Source organism: Macrobrachium nipponense, chromosome 12, assembly GCF_015104395.2.
Source record: "Macrobrachium nipponense isolate FS-2020 chromosome 12, ASM1510439v2, whole genome shotgun sequence".
Classification (NCBI taxonomy): Eukaryota; Metazoa; Arthropoda; class Malacostraca; order Decapoda; family Palaemonidae; genus Macrobrachium; species Macrobrachium nipponense.
Window position 1 is genome coordinate 49,852,129 of NC_087205.1, and position 25,508 is coordinate 49,877,636.

A 25,508-nucleotide genomic window follows, 5' to 3' on the forward strand; every position below is an offset into this window, starting at 1 on the left:
TCGTCATTGACAACTGTGACTCACAATGTAAGATCGCTTCTTGTCCTGCTTTATTTGTTTTCCATCCAGCTTATCTTTTTACCGTCGCCTCAGAGCTACTTTATTGCTTGCTTGGTTGAGATCTCCTTGTACCCTGTTTCCGGATATCCACTGATTGAATTTCGAGCTTGTCGTTTTCCCAATTATTGCGAGGTAAAGACATTTTCTGTCAAGTTTTCCTCTTCCACTCTTCCATTTTTGGTCACGAAGCCATAATCGGACCTTTTTCGAGGTTTCGGTGTGAGGGATCACATCGTTTAGATTCCAATAGATGCTGCTCCAAGTTTCAACTGGTCAGAGTCTTATGTTTTAGGAGTGCTTCAAGATTTCCTCACAGACCTATTGTGGCTGGAGTTCCACAGGGTTGTGTTTTTGATCCACTGTTATTTTTAGTTTAGGAAGTGGTATGATGGTTGATTTGGAAAGCAAGATTATTCCGTGTACCAATGATGCAACAGTCGTGACATGGAGCGGACTAGTGAATGGTGTAGTGGGTGGGGTGTGAGGCAGAACTCCAGCAAAACGAAAAAAACACTATTGATTAGCAGATGTCGTACAGATTTTCCACTCCTTCGTACCCCTCAGGTGGTTGGGACTCTGCTGAATGACTGAAGCCGTAACTAATTTAGGTGTAACTTTTGACTCGCACCTTACTTTTGATAAACATCTAATGAAAGTTTCAGCAAATGCCGACTAAATGTTCCATTTGTCTTGGCGTGAACGTGTTAAGAAACTGGTAATTTTTCAATATGGAGTCGTTTCCTAATATTGAAACAATAATGAGTATGTGAAAACAGGTTCAGTGGTTTTCACCAGAACTTCGTTTGACTACTTACTTTAATTGCCAGTCTTACGTAGAGTAACAGCTTCCAAACAAGTCTTTTTATTATCGGTATGTGGCATCATGAGATTCCGGTTGTAGTCGTTCGTGCCAACCCATAGTATTCTTGTCAACGAGTATTTGACTGAAGAAGTGGAATGCTAATTGACTGATGCCTTTTGACTGTTGGGACAGAGATAAGCTGATAAAGGGTCCAACAATAGAACGTGAAGTAAAGTCATCTGAATCGATGTAGTTGTTACGTGAGGCAGTAGAACTTTTAAGTTTCCGAAAACGGCGAGGCCTCTGGCCTGAATGAGCAGACTAAATAAGAAAACCGACTTGAAACTAGGAATCTAGAGACAGTTTATGAGTTTGTGTCAGTAGTATTATTATCTCACGATAACAGAGGAGATATGCCTTGTGCAGAGTATTTCATCGCTTATTACCAGCAGTGGGTGTGATGAAATTCAAATCCCTCTCATCTCCTGACTCGATAATGACAGAGGAATAACTTGAACTGCCTGGGATGGGATACGGCGGGAGTGATGGACTTTTTTCAAAGCAACCGATTCAAATCTTGAGTGGGAATATGTTTACCTCTACACGTGCTCGGTTTACATGACTTTATTTATTTATTAATATGTGTAACTTGATTTATTGCTTTCTGCGGGGCACTTATGAATGTTCTTTTTATATACGAAGGCCTTCCTTCATATTGATTTATTTAATGTCAGCAGCGTTATCCAAAGAACACACGGCCTTGTCTGGAAAGAATGTCGTCTTCCGTACTACTGTAGTTTGGGCATGGCAGTTAGTGAGTTGGAATATAGTTGAATGCGTGCATTTTCCTATTTTCACATTCTTTTCAGCCGGTAGACTGTAATCGATCTCGTTTTTGTGTTTTTTACACAGCCATACAGTGTTTTATTCCAACCTCTGTTTGAGTGAATATTGTGCTTGACATATCTGTCCAGCTTTTTGAAATTCTCAGAGTACATACTGGCATGATGGATATCGGCCTGTAATTTCACCCCGTCTGGATTGAAGTTATTTAGGAAACGAAACCTCTAACAAGTGTTGAATGATGAGAAAGTTCCCCTGACATAGTTTTAAAATGTTATAGGGAATTGCCATCTGAATCTGCAGCACCCAGGCCTTGTAGGTTATCAAGGATCTTTGTGATGTGCCTTGAAAGAAAGGCAGCAGAGTTGAAGAGAAGGTGCTCAGCTCAGGATGTCTGATATCAGGAAGATGAACGTTCAGTGAAGCCTGATTGGTTCAAAAACCCTGTGAAGTAGATCTGCTTATTCTCAGCATTGTTAGCACTTCTTCATCGTTACCTTATAATGAATTCTAGATGGACTTTCTCCAGAGATAAAGGAATCTAATGCACTTCTTAATTTAGGATAATTTCTCATTGCTTATCAAAAAACTTCTATAGATGTCCTGAGAGTTCAGATGGGTACGATTTCTTTTCCATGTTTATGAAAGTACTTTGTGCATAATTAAACCAAGGTTCGTTATTAGTCCTGATTTGAATTTTTTTCTGATGGAACGTGATATACTTTCTTGATAGTCTGGTATTCACTCTCATCTTGGCGAGAGTTTGCATTAATTTGAGATATTTTGAGAGCTGAACCAGTCGTCTTGAGTTATCAGAAGTAGTACTGGGACTAGATTGATTAGGTCCATCACTTGATTATTTGAGTGGTCAACGGTGCCAGTGAACTCTTGACTTCATGTGTGGCTGAGGCAAATACTACAACCAGATTCGAGACACTATCAGAAATTGTAAGTCTTGTGTCAGCTGGAGGCAGTCAGAAGATTACAGAATCTCCGACTGACTTGCAGCGCAGATCAGGAAGGCTAGACAAGCCAATCTGTGGCAAATTTACTTTTGAATTTTGTGATACTATATTTCTTGGCAGTCACTTTTATCATTATTCTGCCCTGCTGTTGTTGTGTGGCATAGCTAGTAGCTAGCAGATGACTTTTCGAGCGTGGGGATGAGGAACTCAGCGTGGTACTAATACTTGAGGAACTCTGGTCTAAGGCCTTTGACATTTTGAGCAAAGTATCTTACAGACTTTTATTCAAATGTGTACCAATCGCGCAATTCTTTATTGCAAGGGAGAAATGAACGATTTAAACTGCAAAATAATCTCAGTTCGAGGTAAGTCTGCCAATAGAAACAAATAAATCTATATGTGTAGGTTTAACGAAAACAGTATGTTCATCAACAGGCAAAATAATGAAAACAAGGAGCGCTGAAAACCCCCATCTACAGCGACTGACTGAACAATTGTGCAAACAAGTCGCATGGGAGAGTCAGAGACCATGCAGGGCAAACGAAGCACTCACTCACTGACTGAATGACTGCTCCTGCTACTGTTGCAACATCAGTGTTGCAGGACGGGAAGCTAATGATGTATTGCAAAGGGGGAAGTTACGTAGAAAGGAGATAAATACAAGTATTAGGTATTTTCTGTAATAATCTACCAAACAAAGATTGGTCTCTAGTTAGCCCATACAATAACACAACCTTGAAAAAACGGTCAGAGAGAGAGAGAGAGAGAGAGAGAGAGAGAGAGAGAGAGAGAGAGAGAGAGAGAGAGAGAGAGAGAGAGAGAGAGAGAGAGAGAGAGAGAGAGACCACGAATAACGTCAGATAAATAAAAATGACCTTGATTGTACCTTCTGGGAATGTATCTTCTGGGTCGGAGCAAGGGAGCTCACATGAATGGATGAGATATCGCGCCAGGGCGGCCTTGAATTTTCTCTCCTCAAAGGATGAACTTCCAACATGATGTATCTGAGACGTTTGGGACCGACCACGATTTGATCTTTGATTCATTTCCATAGGTGAAGTTAGTGACATTCCATATCATCTCTGTTCGTGATAATAATCGTTGTAAAAATGAGGTTATAAATAATCCCAGTGAACCCATGGCTAATTGGCGAAGGTGTACTATACTACATATCCTGTGTGACAGCAGTCATGGTGATTTGTATTGAAAGCCGCACAGCGACTTTTTTTTCTTTCTTTTTTTTTAGGTTTGTTGTCTTTAAATTTTTCAGTCTTTAGATTTTTCAGTGAACCCGAGCGACACAGCATCGGTTTATCACAACATCGTTCCCCTCCGAGCTTGGAAACGTGACCACTCGTGTTTTTCAGTGTTCATAATAAATTCCCTCCCCGACTTGGATCAAATTCGGCCCAAGATGGTGTTCATGTAGGTGGTCAAGGTCAGTGGAAAGCGCTGTGATTTAGCCTGGGTTCTGTTATATGAATCTCTCTCTCTCTCTCTCTCTCTCTCTCTCTCTCTCTCTCTCTCTCTCTCTCATATCGCTGAAGAAGGGCAATTGCGCGGGTGTGCCCTTGACTGATGTTAGGGTGGGTGGAGATCCACCGTAAGGTATGTTGTTTTTACGTCTGAAGTCACGGTATATTTTTGCTTCCCTCTCCACGGAAGACGAACCCCATACGATTCGTTCAGAGAGAGGAGTTGGTTCCCATAGAGGTCTTTGGGGGAAAACTGACTTTTTCTTTTCGTCCTCATTATTATTATTATTATATTAATTATTATTTATTATGCAAGAATTGGACCCCTATTTTTATCGTTACTGGCGGTGATGAGAAACTGTTGAGTTATGGTGGAATGTCGCTTCAAATGTAAGAGTTCTTTATTCATTCTTATATTTCCCGTCCAGATTCTGTACTTACAGCAGTAGATTGACCCAAAAAAGTTAAAATGTCTTTGTGGATAATAATAGTAAGAAGAATAATAAAATTCTGGGTATTTTAAAGGTCATTGCCTTTTGTTTGAGTGCGGTCCTTCAGCACTGATGCAATGTGACATGCAAAGGCCGAGCAGTTCTCGTATCCGAACAGATTTTAACACGTTAGCAATATGGCAGCGATGAATATGAAAGGTAACACTAGCGAGAGCCGTTCGCCCATAAATCAACGCGCTGCTGAACAGTGAACTCAAAAGGCGTCACACCAAAGGCCAAAGTGAAGTATACCAATCATATTATCTGTTTGCTGTCATGAAAATTAGGTTTCAGATCAATTTCAGCTTGGAAAGCGGAAGCTAAACATTGGTGGAAGGAAGATGCAAATTTCAGACTACTTAGACAAGATGTCTTCTATGTCATGGGTGTCGGCAAATACGGCCCAAAATATTTCCAACAACTGGATTAATTGGTTATTAGAATATTATTTTAGTAATATGATAATTTATATATAATAGTATAATATAGATATATAATAGATATATATGTATATACATACATACTCATACATACATCATACATACATACATGCATAGCTACAAACTTATACATAAAGTTACATTATTCAAAATATTCAGCGGCATTGGAGAAAAACTGCAATTATTGTTGGAAAAACACACACACACATACACACAATGAATAACGAGAACTGCCTGAGAAATAGAATACATTAAAAAGATAGCAAATAATTTATGCTACCCCCCACATATAGTTTATTTGTACTATCAAAAAGCTCACAACAAATTTTATAGTGTTATTAATAATGAAAAAGAAACCCCTAAAAATGTAGTACTTAGCCTGCCTGCCTTTCTTGGATTTGAAACCATAAAATCAAAATTGAATTCTTTTAATGTTAATGTTGTGTTCTCTGATAACAATACCATTAAAGGTATGCTAAGTAAGAATAGTCTGGTAACAAATAACATCATCATTTACAAAATTCCTTGCAAGGATTGCCCGCCTTTTTACATCGGCCTATCAAGCAAAGATTTAGATTTACGGATAAAACTGCATAAATATTCAGTTAGAACAGCCCTGACACTAAATGCACTATTTATCCTGACTTTGCGCGGGAACGTCTCACCAAGCAAGATGGCTACTACGAGAGAGAGAGAGAGAGAGAGAGAGAGAGAGAGAGAGAGAGAGAGAGAGAGAGAGAGAGAGAGAGTTCATTGGTTATCATTTAGAGTTTTCCCTGGCAGCACTGGGTTGGTCAGATATTTATATATGTAGTATATACCTATATACATTATATATGCATACACACACACACACACACACACACATATATATATATATATTATATATTATATATATATATATATATATATATATATATATATATATATATATATATATATAAGCGAATACCACGGGAAATGATAGTCAGGAATCCAAGCGCTTTCGTCTTTATTCAGACATCCTTGACGATGTCTGAATAAAGACGAAAGCGCTTGGATTCCTGACTATTCATTTCCCGTGGTATTCGCTTATTTATTGAAGTCACGTGCATCTACTGTGATTTTTAAGCATATATATATATATATATATATATATATATATATATATATATATACGAATTTTATATCTCAAAATAACCACACAACTTCCATTCCTATCAGGCTTCAATAAGATGGGATGGTTTAGGTTCCAGATTCTTTCATTTGAATGCATAGTACTACCAGCTTTCAAAGACATATAGTCTTCTTCTTCAGGTACCAATGTACCAGTATCTGAAGAAGACTGTACAGCTATGCTCAGAACTGATGCTACATGATTGCAAAGGATTTCGTTCAAAATTCACTAACTGGCAACCTAACATGCTCCATATTTATCTATTATTTCAATGTAAAAACACGATTATTGCTTACGATAAGGCCATAGTATGTTCCATAAGAGTGAAATCTATCATATATTTCAAAACTGTGAGAAATGTCACGCATAGACAAATTTCAGAAAAAACACTTATGAAACTTTTACAAAACTTTGTTCACTCTTCGCTGATGCATTTGACCAAATCGAAGTCGTCATCAAACCTCAGTTCAGTTGCTAAATAAAAAACTAAAAAATATGTCATAACATTATTATTACTTCCAAAGCAACTATCAAATTTGAAATGGTCTTATCTGATTGTTTTTACACCCCAGTGCTGAAAGTATGTAGATATGTAAATATAAAAGTAGAATGCGCCCACTGATATCAACGTGTGAGTGGAGCGAACTACGGGCTGCTCTATGAGCAAGAGCCCGTGCTGTCATAAGGCCAACTCAGTAATCTTCAATAAGAAGAGTGGAGCATGTGAGACAACCATTAGCGTGGCGGTGACAAGACCCACCTAGTGTAGCATACGTAGGTCTGCAATGAGTAACGACAATGAAATTATCATGAAAACGTTTATTTTATATTTGTTAGAGGATATTTGGATTTTCATATAAATAAAATTATTTATGATCTATTTCTTAACAACTCCACAAATGATGGCTTACTAGCAAATATTCACCTATGCAAATATTGTTTTGTCAAAGCCATGATTTTGTTCTTAGCCCTAGGTGTATTAGATTTCTTCACTTGACACTTAGCATTCACATCCCTATATTAACAATTTCTGGTCAGAAAGCAATTGAGGTTATCTACACATTCTTGCACTTCAAGTTACCATATGAGAGAATAAATTATACACCAAAAGCGAGCAGAAGGACTTAAAGAAATAATATTTTAAGCCAGTTAAAAAACAAGTATTCCATACTCCTTGATATTAATACCAATAGATATTTCGATTAATAGTAATCTTCTCCACATAATCAAATCGTCATCATCTTTTATTCCTTAAAGAACAGGTAATCTTTCAGTCCTGCACCGAGGGGGATTGGTGTCGTGGGGTCGTCCAATTTCTGGAAGTCCATATTTTCAAGTATTTCATCTTGTATCCACGTATAATATTATGTGCAATGACATTTATAGAAGAAAAGGTCCAGTTTTGGGGAAAACGACCCCCGTCCATAAAAACTCTGGGTACGGGCCTGTCTCAACAAATAAATTCATTAGTAAGCTAACAGATTACGTCTCATAAGGCTTAGATTATTTTTTTAGGCCTATAACTCATTTTGCATCATACAGGCAGCCTAAAACTTCAATAATCAAAGAAGACTTGATGTAATTATTGTTCCTATTTGGAAAATGTTGTTATGGCTGTTGAGCTTATTAGGTCTACTGTTATAATGCTGCAGACGTAGTTATGTGGACCAGCCCGAGGAGCATGTCATTGATGGCAACTCTAACCTTATCACACCGTATTCTTAACTAAGAAACGTAAAAGAAAAAAATACAAGTTCAAATCACACAGATTAGGAATTAAACCAATGCATAAAAGGGATCATATTTATGTAACCAAATAACCACAAAAGAAATAGTGGTAGCTGTGAAATCGCAAACTTTTCGGCATGTGACACAACTACTGCTACTTGGCAACGTCACGTTTAGCCTGAGAATCTGGACGATACAAAAAGAATCATGTCACTGTCACATCAGATTTAAGTATCACTTTACGTCCTTTAAAGCTGGTAGTACTATTCAAATGAAAGAATCTGGAATCTAAATCATTGTCCTATTGAAGCCTAACGAGTAATATGACTGTTTATAAATGTGTATAAATAAAGGTAATACCATGGAGGAAAATGAAAACACGAGAACTGCCTTGATCTTTTGGTCTTAACAACTCTTTACTGAAGGTGTAAGTTTATGTATATACATACTCGAATATAGTATGTATATAGTATGAAGTCCCTGTATATTAACATTTTACCGATTAAGCTGCCTCGGATATGAACACAAAGGCTCGTCAGCGGTGCGTCAAATCCTGTATTCACGCTTTGCTTTACAACCACCGCTAGCACAGTCTTGTGCTTCCCGGATATGAAGACCCCCTCCTTTCATAGACCTCTTTCACGCCCCATACCAAACACTAGAGCTACCTGGTATAACCCCTCAACTACGCTAATTTACCTGCTGCTGCATATCTCCATAATTCTCACGTTTTTTATTATTTTATTGACGACAAACAACAGGTAAGCAATTCATCTCGCTATCTTCAGCTATTTTTTTTCATTCGCATGCAACATTGACAGTTCACTTACATAAAGGAGAGGTGTACACGTGCGCGCCCGCACACACACACACACACACACACACACACACACACACACACTATATAGCCTATATATGTATGATTATATATTATATACATGCACACATATATATATATATATATATAAATGTAAAAAAGAAAGGAGAACATCTTTCGAAAAGATGACGAAAAACAGGCAAGATTTAAAACAGAGAAATGGAAGGACTATGTGAGGATTGTGCAGAATTCAAGGATACTGCCAGCGACGAGATTCACTCATTGGAAATTGGTTGGTAAATAGCTGTAGGAAGATGCGGCGCAATAATGAAATATGAAAGAGAGAGAGAGAGAGAGAGAGAGAGAGAGAGAGAGGAAATTTGTCCAAGGGGAAGTTGTATGACAGAGTAGACCTTGCACAGGTATATAAGTGGGATATCAGGTATCCTTGAAGAAAGTGAGAGAGAAAGTATAGAAGGAAATACAGTACAAGGGCGAGATGAAGAAATGACTCTTCCAAGGACAATGAATTTGTTATCGTAGGTAGGAATTGTGAAGAGACAGATAAATGATTAAAGTCGATCTTAGAATAAGATATAAGGTGTTAAATGTAGAGGATGGCAGAGATGCAGACTGAATGGTGCTAGATGGTAAGAAATTGATGTGAATTAGGGAAGAGCAAAACAAGAATACGATTGAAGAATGGGAAGGGCGTCAGGAGTTGATGGGATTACATGATGTTGATAGCGTCATTGAGTGGCTGACAAGTGCGTGCAAAGTTTGTGTCTGGATGGGGAGAAGTTACGAAGGAATTGTTTAGAGGAATGATTGTTTTAGTCTATAAGGGGAGAAATGATAGGACAGAGTAACAATTATAAATGCATAGCATTTTTAAGAACATTGGGGAAATTGCATGGTAGGTTTTCAACTTACATTGGAACGTAAGACAAAGGTTTGTCAGTGAAGAGCAGTGGTGCTTTGGAGAAGGAAGAGGTTTTATGGATGAAATAGTTGTAAAAAGAGTGAGAAGCTCTGAGAATGAAGGGGAAAGTTACAGAAATGCCATGTGGGGCCTACGGAAGTTGTCGAAGGTAATGGAATGATGAATGACTTAAGTTTAAATAATGGAAGATAAGGATGGTTAAAAGATGTCAATGGAGGATGACTAGAAAAGTCTTGAGGGATGAGAAGCATTACTTTAATTCTTAGTAATCAAGTCGGGGTAAGATTAGAGAGGCTGAAACAGGCATTTGGTATTATAATGAGAAGTATAAATATCTCAAGGAGAGGGAGGCCTAACACAAAATAAACTATTGCGCTCTCAGTTGATCGTGAGAGAAAGAAAGATGAGGAGATGCAGTCAATAGAATACAAATATTTAAATGAATCGAGAACGAATAGAAAGTGAAGAATTAGTAAATTTAAAGAGTGGAATTTGGAAGCTGTTGAAAGAAGTCATACAAAAGACAGCAGTTGAAGTGCCATTAGTGGCGTGTTGGAAGGTGCGACTAATATTTCGAAAGGTGATGGTGTAATTGAGAGGTGCAAAGAGCTCTTGAATTGAAGAGAAGAGGAGTTGATAAGCTATGACTGTGGAGGAGGGAGGGAAGAGGACAATGAAATAAACAGGGAGGGAAAGGAGGAGGGAGGCCAAGGGACAGGTGGCAGGGCAAAGTGGAAGATTTGGGAGGAATTCAGTCAAAATTGCAACTTGGGGGTAGAGGGTTAATGTGTCTTGTCTTAACAACATTCACTTCAGGGTGTGATGTCCTTGCCTACTTGAGTCAATATAAAAGAGAGACTTTAGCCTTGGCAGGCAACTCTTCTAGGAGGACTCTCCAAAATGAAACCAGTAGCACGAAGGGACCCTTTAGACTTGGTAGGCAACCCTCCTAAGAGATGGTTACTCTGAAAACAAACCCTGTCCTTCCACCTTGTACTGTGCCATAGCCATTTTGTACCATGACAGACCAAATTCAAACATGGAGAAGAAATCGTTCAAATGTAAATTACCTAGGTTTTGTTGAGCCTCGCCGTGCTGTGAATAGAATTTATCATACAGCCAAGAGAAATTATAATAATTCCTTGAAGAGGAAACTTGAAGGAATTACTCAGCCTCATCTGTGGTGGACCAAATTGGCATCATCTATCTTTGGGTCAGGCTAGTCTCCCATTCCACCGCCACTAACAGATGATGTTATATTAGTTACTGGCCGTAGGGAAAAAGCTGAACTGCTCATTGAGCTTTTAAAGCTAAGCAGTCAGCTGAGGATGTCCCTCTCCCTGATATTACTTGTCATCCTGAACTTATTCGTACAGATTTTGCATTTCGCTCCAGGGATGTCAGGAAAATTCTGGGTAGTCTTGATAGCTGTGATGGAGAAGATCATGATAGTTTCTTCCCTTTGTTTTTTTAAAAAAGATTTTAGTGTCTTGTCTCCCAAGATTAGTAGATTCTTTAGATTTTTACGTTGCTGTAGTATTTTTGCAGATGAACACAAGCATAGTAATACAGTCCCTGTACCAAAGAGTGGCATGCATATCTGCAGACTGTAGTAACTACAGGCCAACTTCTATTCTCTCTTTGCTCTCCAAGTTGCCGAAAAACTTGTTTTCAAGCCACTACATAAGTATATGGAATCCAATGGATTTTTAGACGATAGTCATATGCACATAAAAAGCAGCTAGGTACCTGCGACACTCTTTTAGACTTGACATGCCATCTGCAAAAGAAATGTTATAAGGGTTTGACTGCAGAGTAATCCAAATATATTTTAGTGCTGCTCTCGATTTAGTAAATCACTAGGCACTTATTTATAAACTTCAGAATCTTGGAGTGGATGGATAAGTTTTAGGATTACTTCAAGAGTTCAACTATTATTTTTGGTTTGTACAAGCAATGTGGGTGTTGGCCTGGAAAACAAGATTGTTCAGTATGTTGATGATGCAACGCTTGTGGGTATAGTAAAGTCTCCACTTAAGAACAGTAAAGCTGTCCTCAGCCTTAATCTTGACATGGAGCGGACTAGTGAATGGTGTAGTCAGTGCGGTATGAGGTTGAACTGCAGTAAAACAAAAGCACTATTGATTAGCATACCTTATAGAGATTATCCATCTCATTCTTCCCTTTAGGTGGATGGGACTTTGCCGAATGAGTCTGAAGCTTTAACTATTCTTAGTGTAACTTTTGACTCACATCTTACTTTTGAGAAACATTTAATGAAAGTTTCAGCATGAAAGTTAGGTATTCGTCGTAAGGCCTCATATATTTGTAATAGTGATAAAATCAATGGAGCCAATTATGGTCGTTTGTGCTCCCTTTACTAGAATGCTGTTCTCCGGTGATGATGTCTGCCTCTGCCAGAGATTCATCTCTTTTAGATAGATTGGTTCGTGGTGGTTGGTTTCTGTTTCCTAATATTAGCAGTTATGACTTGAACCTTCGACGGATGGTCTCTTGTTTGTCACTTTTCAAAAGTTGTATTTTAGTAGAGAGCTTTCACATTCACAATTGGTCCCTGGTCCCCTTTCCCTGCTGAGAGCAAACCAGATTCACTGAACAGCAGCCCCAGTATGCAGTGAATGTTTAGCCTCCTCGCTCTCGAACTTCTCAGTTCCAGAGGTCCTTTACTCCTCACATCGTTGGACTGTGCAACAAATCTCCCAGAGGAAGCCGTGCAATTGGAAGTTCAAAAGTTCAAACGAAGATGCAGTGCATTACTATCCTAATGCTATTCTCCTTGCATTTTAATACATTTTTATCTGTTTATTAATTTATTCGCTTATTTTTCCTTTTTCATAAGTGAGATCTAATTCTGTATTTCCCTCTACCTTCTCTTACTTCTTAATGAGCACCATAATATTCTTTGGAAGCTTGAATTTCAAGTCTGTGGCCCCCGTGGCCTTGTTCCATATGAATGGGGTTCACCTCCTGAATCATAATTAGTATAATAGCAAAGGGAATAAAAAAGATGACTGGAAAAGCAGTTATTTTGGGAGGGATTAAGAAAAGCTGCAGAATGGGTCAAAGATGTGTGTTAGGAAAACCTGGAATGAAAAGAACACAGCTAAGAAACGACTGAGGCTGTACTTTGACGCTCTACACAATGGTCATAACCTGCAAGAAGTTGACGAGTCTTTAAAACATCAAGCAGAATTTTTGATCACATAAATTGGACTACTTAGTTCCTTCACATAGGGATCAAATCACAGTTTTCCCTGTCTGGCACACTTGGGACCCATGGTACTTTAGCTGCTTTGGTCTTCATCTGTCCCCTCCATCGCTTCTTCTCAACTCTCCGTCCAGTTTCTTCAACACAACCTTGCTTCAACTTCCATCTCCAATTCAAGACCTCACCCTTCGACTGTTTTTTGTGGAGACCAGAAATGTGACATTGTTCTAGTTAAACCAGTTACCAATGTAATCAGTTATAATAATAGTGGATATACACATCAAAGGCAGGTACTATTATACGTATAGTGTATAGTACGTGGCCAGGTCATGAATTGGGATGTGGGCCCTTTATATAGCGATCAAAGGCGAGGGCCGTCTAGATCCAGCCTATTTGCAGCCCCATTGAGTTCCATTGTCGCAGGAGTTGGAAAGTTGTGATAAGATTCATTATGCAATTGACTACTGAGGCGGCGCATTGTCATGGCCTGAAGAAAAGGACTGCCCTCTGCCTCTTGTTCACATTCTTTTTTTCTTTCATGTTACTTTTGGTCAGTGGCCACACTTTTGTTATATAGTACATGTATTATTTCATTTGAATACTTGGATGAATGAATTCAGTCATATCGTAGTAAGAACCTAAGTGGGATATTGTATATCATTGAACACTGTGATTTTATTATATCAAGATGCATGTACTTGCATTGCCATATTTCACCATTTTCACTCAATTTTTGTTCATGTACCGGTGAAATGGGCGTGGCCTGTTTTGGTATCGTAAACCACATTGCTATTATAGGTTGAGAATTTAGCGTTCGAGTATTATATCTCAGTGCTGTTTGAACACAAAGTTGCATTTGTTTGTTTAACTTCTTCATTGTTACGGGGGAAATCTAAAACTGCCAGTCCTCGTTACTTGCTACTGGCAACTATACTACAGCCTCACTCACTTCTATCAATAACGTTGCAACAATAACGTCTGTCACTGCTGATGCTTCTTTTCTTCCCATATACAAATTCTGCAAGGGCTTTGTATCATTTGCAAGGTACTTGCATCATGCTGCGTTTCTTGCAGCACAAATGTAGTTTTAGCCATTACATCTTGTAGAATGAGAGATGAAGTCGTGTTGTCCATCACTTGGCATTTCCTGTATTTCCGCTGTTGCCTTTGGAAGCTTAGATAAAAAATCTGAATCTGTTGTATTTGATTTAAATGGATCAGATATATTATTCTAGGAAGCATTTCTTTTGCCAGTCGTTCCACAGCCCTTCGTTATGGACTCTTTTAGCTGAGTAAATAGTGCGTTGCAATAAGTGTCTAGGCAAGATCGCTTCCTCTCCCTGAAGTAATACAAAATCTTTGGCTCATCTGCCCAGCAAGTAATCATAATTAGGCACAGGGGGCTGAGGGAGAGGGGCTTCAGGATGGCAGAGTAACGGAAGAGGTTGAGGCATTCGGGCATCTAAAACTCTGCGCTGTTTGTGATTGTAGAATGAGGAGAGAGAGAGAGAGAGAGAGAGAGAGAGAGAGAGAGAGAGAGAGAGAGAGAGAGGAACAGAAGAGAGACTGAGAGAGAGAGAGAGAGAGAGAGAGAGAGAGAGAGAACAAAAAGGAACAGAAGTGCATGACTGAAACTATGTCTGTTTTTCTGGACCAGCACTCGTGGCCATTTCTGATTGACCAGTTGAAGAGTGAATGCAGATATAAATCACTTCTCTTTCATTTCCAGAAACACCATTACCACCTCTTTACGAGAAATAATTCTGGGAAGCTGTGCAACAACAGGAAAAAGGGATGATTACCCTCACATGTATTAAGAAAGAAAGATTCACATCAGATGTTCTCTCGGGCATCAAATTAAGAAATGAACGTAGGACTGGAGGCGTTCGTTTGCTCAAAATTCCTCGTAGGCCGTTTTCTCTGAAAGGAGGCGCGAATGTTGCAATCGCCAACTATGATTGCGAGTGGCGTGACACTAGTGACTACACTTAGTAAATCACTCCTTGCCTGTTAACTAACTCAGCCCCACCCATATTCTTAAAAAAAAGTGTTGAAAATCGCACAAACACGCACGCGCTTGTGTTTATATATATATATAATATATATATATATATATATATATATATATATATATATATATATATATATATATATATATATATATATATATATATATATATATATATATATATATATATAAAACGTTGCTCTTCCCTTTTACTCTGAGAAGGAATCTCATTGCATTACAGGAAGCCAGACGGCTCCCACCTTACCCATAACCTCGTTCATACTTCACGGTCAGCGAATGACGATTCTGCCAATAAGGCAGAATCTTATTAATAGTGATGATACCCTGGATACTACTGTTGGGCTGCAGGAAATGCTCGTTCCCCACAAAATTAAGGACGAAATGCGAATCAGCCCCCCCCCCCCCCCCCACACACACACACACACACACACGAACACAGTTAAATCGAGACAGTATTGGTATCGTACAAAACTCATTAGATTCCTCTGCATTTTTTTTTTGTCATTGCCAAAACATCACCCAGTACTTGAGAAGCTGACTATACATACATAAATGTATGTATAAATGTAAATAGTTTATTATAATATTATATAATATATATATATATACTTATATATATATATATATATATATATATATATAATATATATTATATATATATGTGTATGAATGTATTAAGCCTGGGTGATGCTTTGGCGGAAGTGTCGCTCCTGGCTGTTTGCTTTGATTACAAACTGTGTGACTGACATTCCTCCTCTTTTCTCCCATACCCGTGACATTTTCTTCGTTTTTTCTTTTGCTCTAACTTTCAGTTACTATTCTTCAGCTTGAAATTCATAACGCTGCGTCATCTTGGTATGTTTACTTTGCATTACACGGTCTAAAAGCGTTATTTTTTTTCTCATTTTTTCAACTTCTTCCACGGCCAGGTTCATGACTGACCTACGTAAATATCTGTAGTTACACAGATTTGAGTCTTCATTTTATTGTATGCAATTCCTATTGTTTAAGTAGGATCTGAAACAGATTTTCATTTTGTTTTCCAATAACATCTTTGATCCGCAATGATCCTCAGGCGTCTTGGTTTACTGTACTGTCAGACGATTTTGAAGTCTCAAAGACGAGACGAAGAAATCATCTCAGTGGCCAGACTTCATCCTAATCGTTCGTTGTTTACACTGAATCGTGTAGGCAGATTGTGTGTACCCTATGATCCCTATCTGCCTGTTCTCTTCCATGGGTTTGAGTCCTGTAATTTTTTTTTTTTTTTTTTTTTTTTTTTTTTTTTTTTTTTTTTTTTTTTTTTAGCCAGACATGTAGGCTACCTTTGGAGTTTCAGAAGCTTGTGGTGGAGGGTAACTGCGATATTGGAAATAAGTTCTTTCTCAGTTTCGGTACTTCCGTAAGTGAAAATCGAGTACAGGTGTATGGTGTGTAATGACACCTGCTCAAGGAACCTGGTCATCTGGTATGCGCAGTAAACTATCCTATCCTCGGGGAGTTCGTTGTATACAAATTGTTGATACTTTGTGATTCGTGAAGCAGTTAACAATTGAGAAAGTGCCAAGCTGGCTTTAGGTAAGAAACATTGTATCGTTTTCGTCAATTTCGAGTCATAAAGGTTGCAGTGTGAGTATTAAATTGCCGTTGACTTTCTCCTCTTATTAATATACTCAGTAGGTTTTAAAGGTGGCAAGCCATTCCTACAAGGCATCGTTTTTTTATCGGAGATTTTTCAGACGCGTACAGTTAGGCGACGTTGCGCGGATGAAGTTTCTTACAAATCTGACTTTATGGTCTGGGAACAGTTAACTTCTAGACGATGAGTCTTTGATAGCCAGTTTGCAAGCTGCTTGGAGGCCCGCGCTAAATCGCGATTGTAACCACGGCCACCTATAGAGCTGTAACACTTCCCAGGGCGCTGGGTGGAAGACTAGAGGTGTTTGTGTAGAATGAACTTCCTGTGTGAGCTCCATTGTACTCTACTTGAACTTTGGTCAGATCTGTTTTTGTTTGTCATTCCTTTTCCAGTGGAGTAAGATAAAGCTAAAGGAATTCTCCTTTTATGCAATAGTTCCTAGACATCTGTTAATGCAGAAGACATGGGGAGTTTTGAAAGTGATGCCATCGCCATTTTATCACTGCCATTGAAGTTCACGAGAGGAGGTCAGGAATAAGTAGGCGTCAGGAACGCCCTCGAAACTGTATTCCATTTCATGTTCTGTATATGTAGTTGTATATTATTCAAATCAAGGTTAGTGAGTGTGATCTGAGATCAATGCAGTACATTTCATTCATTGACAGATCTCTCCAGATCGTTGACAGTTCGTAATTATCAGTGAATACTGGTGATTTGCCATTAAAGAAACTACCTTGCCCATGATTATTTAATCATTTATTTGCAATCGTTTAAAAAGAAATCCAAAGATTATTAAGAAAATAGAAATTTATTTGAGTGCATGTAAATTAGTCATCCATTCTAGCAGACGTGTCATGGTGGGAGTTGATTCTGAACCTGTCCAAACTCTTGAGCGACTTTTAGTATAAGCAGTGCCATTAAGGCTGACAAATCTCGTAATAAAAGTAATACAACTATTTAAACTGTCAAATTATATTACAAAAATGAATTGTTACTCATAAAGTGTATAGCTAAATGGTAATTTAAAATGCTGTTCTTATAATATTAAAGTTTGATTGTGTAGCAAATCATCACAGGCTGAGTTATTATTCATATGATCTCATGCAATGTAACCAAAGTAGATGATAATTAAATTTGGTTTTTTAAATAAAGTTTGTACTGATTGAGTTCATTCATGACTACATATTTGTATGTTGATAGATAAGGATGAATTGGTTCTATTATTTTTTATTCACTCAAAGCTACTTGTTTTAGAAAAGTGTTTATATGAAATGGATGGTGATGGTGGTTTGCTGATCACCCACCAGTATTTCTTGATAGATGTTCAATCAACAAACACAGAAGCCCTGTTAAAATTCCTTGTCTTCTCCAGATGAACGTCGCCTAGCTGAAGATGAAAAGCCCTTGTTGGTGCAGCTCAATTGGAACAAAGATGACAGAGAAGGACGCTTCTTATTACGACGAATGGACCTTTATAATCTCAGTGGAATTCCTTCAGAGGTGAGTCCAGAATTTTACTTGTTATATTTTAAGAGGCTTCAGTTTTCAGGGTTAATGGTACTAAAACTAAAAATAGTGATTTCTATAAAGTGACCCTTAGTTTATTTGTTTTTCAGCTCAATCCATCATGTGTATTACATTTTTCTTCATGGAAAGGAATATTCTTGCAGTGCAATATCTAGCTCTCTAGTTAACTCTTCACTTGAATGATGTCATTAATTTAGCCTCTGTACTATGCTTGAGAAGCGCTCTTTCATAACGCTACTTTTTTATAAGTTTAGAATAAGGATTGATTTTGACTGCTAATGAAAGAGATAGGGAGCTTCAATTTGCAGGAAGTAAGAAAAGGTGCTAGATGTGATTGTGAATTGGGTATACAGGATGGGAATGTAAAACGTTCATACTGTGTGCGGCCTCTTGCATCGTTATTTCACTCCTGAGCAATCATGCTGCCTCTCAGATTTAATAACCATAATGCCCTCAAAGCAATTCTTTATCATGCAGGGAATTATGATTTTCCCCTAATGAATGGTTGGGCTGTGTGCTTACTGGAGTGGATACATTCCTGCAGCAAGACTTGTTGACCTTGAACCCAACTTTTTTTTTTCTCTCTCTCTCTCTCGCTATATTGTCACAGGGATGATGATTAGGGGTGATCTGTTTCCAATACTCTGCTGCATTTCTTATGAATTGAGCTGTTGCATTGCTTCCTTTGGTTTTATTCTTGAGAAGTTGGAGTGGATTAAACCGATAGTGCCGTGGTCCAAGATGGGCAGTGTCCATTACATCCTCGTGGAAGTGCATCTTTTTGATGCTGTGGACATTTGTATTTTTTTTTTTTTCGTAGCAAGGGATCTCTTGGAAAAATACACATTACATACTGTAAATTTAAAGAATTGATTCTCAATTGTATGAAATTTTGCTGTATTTAAAAAAATATTGAGTTTATCTAATATAGTCGGCTATCTGTGGACCTCACACATAATATTGTTAAGAATTGGCCAGTGTGTCATCTCCTGTTCACTCAAAGTATGTGTAATCATCAGTCACCAGATATGTAAAGGAAAGGAAGTAATATTCATATTTTCCATGACTACATCACCCAGTAGATATCCAGTTTCTCTCCCTAACCCCTCTTTTGTGTATAGTATAGTATGTTGTGCTAATGTAGTCTGTAATGAAAACCCAGGACGGCATCGGAATGACATTAAATGGATTTCGGAACAACAATGAACTAAATGCAAGTTGCTGAAGCAGAGTTCCGTTGATGTCTTTGATATAATGGTATTAGGAATATATGCTCAGTACTGAATTTGTCAGTCTGAAAGGAATGTCTTACTGGTGTGATTGATTCCGAAATGTGATTAATTTGTAACAGAAATTCCGGATTGCTCATAGAATTCAAACAAGTTTCAGTAGTTTAATTGTGTTATGATTGTTTTTTCTCCGTCGTTACATTAAACATACATGTTAAATTCTTTGGTATGTTTGAAATGTGTTTTTTCTTCCAAGGTTTCACAATGAAATCCTGAAGTTTGTGTCATTGATTACAAAATCATGTAACTAGATATAAATCATCACATCATAGGTACATTATAGTTCAAAGGGGGAAAATGTACTGCACTTAGTATATATTACAGTAAAGAAATGCCATTTGTACATATAACATTAACGTTACTTGCATTGGAAGTACGTACCAGGTAGTACTTAAATTATTGTTGAAAACTTGAGTGATGCTCACAACTCATCTTACAGTATGCATGTAAAGTACTGTTTGCTTCAAGTAGATTTTTATCTGTATTCTGAGGGCTATTCCCTTGATCTTTCAGTGCAGAAATAGGAGTCTGAACTTTTTCTTTCTCAGGAATATAATCAAATACCGCAATCATACTTTGTTAATTGGTAGTGTTTCATTACCATGTTATTGGTAGTTTGACAAATTGTTATTTATAAAATATGAGTGTTGCCTGATAATTAACCTTCATACTAGTTATGGTTTACAATTTCATGATGGATTTATGTATGATCTTAATTTGGAAAGTGTTTAATCTAAAAAGAAAACTTCAGGAAAGTTTTGAAGGCTGAAATTTTTTGGCTACACTGGATGTAAATAAGACAAACTGTTTAGAAAGAGATGATAAGAGGGTATGATGAGAAGAATAACTGAAAATTAGGTAATTGTAATTGCTTGTGTGCATGATGTGGCGGTACATAGTTTAATGTGCTCTGATGGCTTTCAGGCTTCCTACAGTTTTCGTGAGCTACTATCATACCCAGAGATATCAAAGGTAAAGTGGCTCAAGTTTTTTTTTTTTCAACTCAAGAATGATTAGTTAATGCCTGCATATACAAATTATTTTTGTGGTGTGTCTCGGTAATGTTTTTTCAGAGAATTTGGTTTCCAATTTGGGGATTTTCATGTCTGCAATTGGTTTTTTTATTTCTTTTGTAGCTTTGATATTTCTTTGAAACTTCTGTTGGAATTTACTTAACTTTTAATGGTTATTCTAAGTACAATAATATACAATTTTGTCATCCAGGATGCACAGTGTTATCTTTGTACATTTTTTGCTATTTTCAATTTGGATACTATAGATTTAAAAAAGATAATCCTGATAACAGTCTTATGGTGAAGTTGCTCTAGTAAATCCCTGAACATTTTCATAGTGATATTTTTAAGGTGGTATGTTAATCTTAACAAAAAATGTATCAATTTATAGTTGTTAGATAAAGATAAAAATGTTGGAAGTACTGATGTATTATTTCTTTGACTCAGAAAGTTTGGTATTAGAATCTGATAATTTCAGAGCTGAAGCTTTAAAGATGTGTCGAACTGGTAAAGTATTCATGTATCCTAAATGAAATAAAGTTACAGATAGTCAGTGAAGGAACTTTGTACTAATGTAACTTCGTTTAGGATTTGTTTTGAGGAAAGATGATAATCGGATAAAGCTAGTATTTTAGTTGGGGAAACTGATGTAATCTGTATCTTAATGTATTAATGATAATGTTCATTTAATAGCTTCTGAACCTTGCAGAAGGTAAGGCATTCTGTTGTTGTGGTGAATTATGAACATTTAACTGGATGGAAATTGCTATACAGTATATGAAAGGAACTTTCAAATACATTTTTTTTTGTGAGAAGAAGAAATGTTTTACATTGATGTATAGTAGTTTGTGCTGGAAGCTCTAACGCATAATCTGTTTTAGTAACCTGTGAAATGCTTGTAAAAAGAATTTGAAAACTTCAGATTAGCAATTTTAAAGACATGCCTGACTGACAATAGGAATTTTCATGGGAAAGCATTTATGTATTGTATATGTATAAAAAGGGACACTAAGCATCAAGTGCTTGTGAGATGGTTTTTTGATAGCAAATAGATATAGTTAATTTATTATGTTAAAAGTGATAATACACTGCTATAGATAATATTTTGCATGATGAGCAAACCAGATATGTGGTGTGCATGGTATAAGATTGCTGTAGAATGAATTTTCAAATGTTTCACTGTTATGTATCATACTGCTGTCCTTTTAGTTTTCTCCTTTTCAATCTTAGAGATCTAATTATGTATAGAATAGTTACTCTGTTGATAACCTTCATATTTCAGATATACATATTAAGGCATGATTTGGGTAATGTCTTCATCTGGATGTTTTCAGTGACTTGGTTTGGCCTTTGATCTGTAGGTGACCTTGGAATTTTCATTTTTATTTCCAGGGTAATCCTGCAGTTGTCCATACACTACCACCTCATCCAACTACTCCCGTTCCAACACGAGAGCAGCCGTTCACACGAAAACTCTCCAAACGGGAAAAGAAAGAATTGAAAAAGGCTGAAAAAATGCGACGTGCGAATGAAACCAACGAAGCTGACACATCAGTAGCTGAAAAGTTATATACAGGTAACTTGTGGCAAATAAAACCCCATAGCAAATGTGTACCTAATGCTTTTTTGGCTATGGTATCCTAGGTGGTAGTGAACACTGTAGATCGTATTTGTGTAGCAAGCGAATGGTAGGTCATATTTTTTGTTAATTCTTTTGATGTGGAACAGTTGCCAGTTCAGTATACACCATTGATTATTCTACAGGTAAGTTTTTTTCATCGTGCAATGAGTCTTGACAAAAGGAAGTTAAATCCACTTTACTGTATGTTTCATTTTTTGGTTTATGCTGACCCTGAGTGCAGTGATGGAGGTGAGGATGTGATGTTGCTTATTGGTATAATCATCCAGGCCTTAGAGATGTTATGACATACTACAAAAGAATCCACATACTTTTATTTTGTTTACATAGGTAGAGAGTGCTTTTGAGGGGAATAATTCAAAGGCGTGAGTGCTTATTAAGAAATACCTTGGACTTATAATAAAAATGCAGCTTTACAACACCAGGAAGGGAAAGTGCTGAATATTTGTACCACAATTCTTTTGGTCTTGTAGTTGGAGGAATCTGATATCATGCCCTTCTGCATGGCTCTCCAACCACCTTCCCTTGCAGCAGATGATCCCTTATCTTAAAGGATCAAACTAAAGCAAACATGGTAGCCTCTGTTCTCTGGACCAGTGGACACCAGTCATATCTGAGACATTTTAGTTATGAGATAATAATCATGAGGACTATTTGGGTATGTCTGAATGTAACAAACTGCAGCTTAAATAGTTTTGTCTGGTGTTCTGACACTGATGTGCCAGAAACACCAGTGACATCAGGAAAAAGTTATTTCAGCCTGGAGTGATGGTAATGAGGACACTTGCCATGGGGCAAATATTCTTTACATAAGATGGAGAGGAAATCCAACCATGAGAAGACCAGCTGGACAGGTAAAATTAAGGCAGTATACTCATAATTGTAGTCACTGAAAAACCTGCCAAGATTGTCAATCTGGACATTGCTTCAAGACAATGGAAGACCCTGTCAGGGTTAATAGTAATATTATTATCATTATTATTATTATTGTTATTTTTTTTTAGTATATCACAGTCCTCCAATTCGCATGGGTGGTATTTTATAGTGTGGGGTTCTGGGTTGCATCCTGCCTCCCTAGGAGTTCATCACTTTTATTACTGTGCGTTCTTTCCAGGAGCACACTTTTCTGCATGAGTCCTGGAGCTACTTCACCCTCTAGTTTTTCCAGGTTCCTTTTCAGGGATCTTGGGATCGTGCCTAGTGTTCCTATGATTATGGGTACAATTTCCACTGGCATATCCCATATCATCCTTATTTCAATTTTCAGGTCTTTATACTTATCCATTTTCTCCCTTTCTTTCTCTTCAACTCTGGTGTTCCATGACATTGCGACATCAATGAGTGATACTTTCTTGATTTTGTCAATCAGCGTCACGTCTGGTCTATTTGCATGTATCATCCCATCTGTTACTGATACCATAGTCCCAGAGGATCTATGCCTGGTCGTTTTCTATCAGTCCTTCGGGTTGGTGCTCATACCACTTATTACTGCAAGGTAGCTGGTGTTTCTTGCACAGGCTCCAGTGGAGGGCTTTTGCCACTAAATCGTGCCTCTCTTTGTACTGTGCAAGTGCTGGACATTTGCATGCTATGTGGTTTATGGTCTTGTTTTTCATATTGCACTTCCTGCATGTGGGTGAGATGTTATTTCCATCTAATGTTCTTTGAACATATCTGGTTCTTAGGGCCTGATCTTGTGCCGCTGATATTATTCCTTCCATTAACTTCTTAACTCTCCCCTCTGTAGCCATTGCCATGTTTCATCGCTGGCCAGTTCTTTAGTCTGTCTCATGTATTGTCTGAGCATTGGTTTGCTGTGCCATTCCTCTGTTCTGTTTGTCATTCTCCTCTGTCTGTATATTTCTGGGTCTTTGTGTACTTTGTCTTTGTGTACTTTTATCAGTCCTTCTCCCCATGCATTCTTGAGTCACTCGTCTTCACTGATTTTCAGATGTTGCCCAGCGCTCTGTTCTTGATGTTGACGCAGTCCTCTATGCTTAGTAGCCCTTTCTCTCCTTCCTTTTGTGTTATGTATAGTCTGTCCATATTTCCTCTTGGGTGTAGTGCTTTGTGTATTGTCATATGTTACCTAGTTTTCTGGTCTATGCCGCGGAGTTCTGCCTTCGTCCATTCCATTACTCCTGCGTTGTATCTGATTACTGGTATTGCCCATGTATTTATGGCTTTTATCATATTTGCAGCATTGAGTTTTGACTTGAGTATCACCTTAAGTCTCTGCATATATTCTTTCCTGATCGTGTCCTTCATCTCTTGGTGTTTAATTTCCTCTCCTTCCAGCATTCCAAAGTATTTGTATCCTGTTTCATCTATGTGTTTGATATTGTTCCCATCAGGTAGCTTTATCCCTTCAGTCTTTGTTACTTTGCCCTTTTGTATGTTGATCAAGGCACATTTTTCTATTCTGAAATCCATCTTGATGTCCCCAGATACAATCCTTACAGTCTGGATTAGGGTATCTATTTCCTTGATGCTCTTACCATACAGCTTGATGTTGTCCATGAACATCAGATGGTTAATTCTGTTGCCTTTTTTCTTGAGTTGGTACCCAGCATCCATCTTCTGGAGTACTTTTGTCATGGGAATCATGGCTACTATGAAGAGTAGTGGAGACAGTGAGTTGCCCTGGAAGATCCCTCTCCTGATGTTAACCTCTACTAGTCTTACTCCAGAGCTTGTAATTATTGTATAAGAGTTGTATTCCAGTTGTATAGCCTTTCACTGATGATACCTGTTAGTAACTAACACATTATTGGTAGGCAGGTGATAGGCCTGTAGTTACTGGCTATATTTCCCTTGCCCTTGTCTTTCTGTACTAAGAATGTTTTCCTTTGGTCATCCATTTGGGTGCATGGTGGTTTTTGATACAATGCTGGTGTTGTTCTGCTATTTGTGGGTGTAGGGCCTTGAAGTTTTTGAGCCAGTGTCCATGGACTTCATCGGGACCTGGGGCTTTCCAGTTGGGCATTTTCTTTAGTTGGTGTCTAATTGCGTCTGTTGTGATCTTTGTGAATCTTTGTTATATTCTCCCCATTTCTTCTGCCTTGACTTCCTTTAGCCATGTTGCATGTGTGTTGTGTGATACAATACCTGTTCATGTACTGTTGTATCTTATGGCTATATTTCCCTTGCCCTTGTCTTTCTGTACTAAGGATGTTCTCCCTGTGGTCATCCATTTGGGAGCATGGTGGTTTGTGATACAATGCTGGAGTTATTCTGCTATTCGTGGGTGTAGGGCCTTGAAGTTTTTGATCCAGTATCCATGGACTTCATCGGGACCAGGGGCTTTCTAGTTGGGCATTTTCTTTAGTTGGTGTCTAATTGTGTCTATTGTGATCTCTGTGAATCTGACTTCCTTGAGCCATGTTGCATGTTTGTTAAGTGATACCATTCCTGTTCATGTAC

At 37.9% G+C, this 25,508-nt stretch overlaps 1 protein-coding gene across 11 annotated transcripts in view; it reads left to right on the forward strand.

Moving 5' to 3' along the window:
• The window catches only part of LOC135224522 (afadin-like), a 573,724-nt gene that overhangs the window by 134,670 nt on the left and 413,546 nt on the right, over window positions 1-25,508 (forward strand). For 10 of the 11 annotated variants that reach the window (XM_064263577.1, XM_064263587.1, XM_064263579.1 and 7 more), the window contains 3 exons: window positions 17,990-18,117; window positions 20,358-20,405; window positions 21,839-22,022. In XM_064263577.1, coding sequence (XP_064119647.1) covers window positions 17,990-18,117; window positions 20,358-20,405; window positions 21,839-22,022 — 360 coding nt within the window. The remainder of the gene's footprint in view (window positions 1-17,989; window positions 18,118-20,357; window positions 20,406-21,838; window positions 22,023-25,508) is intronic. The other variant, XM_064263582.1, reaches the window with a different exon arrangement.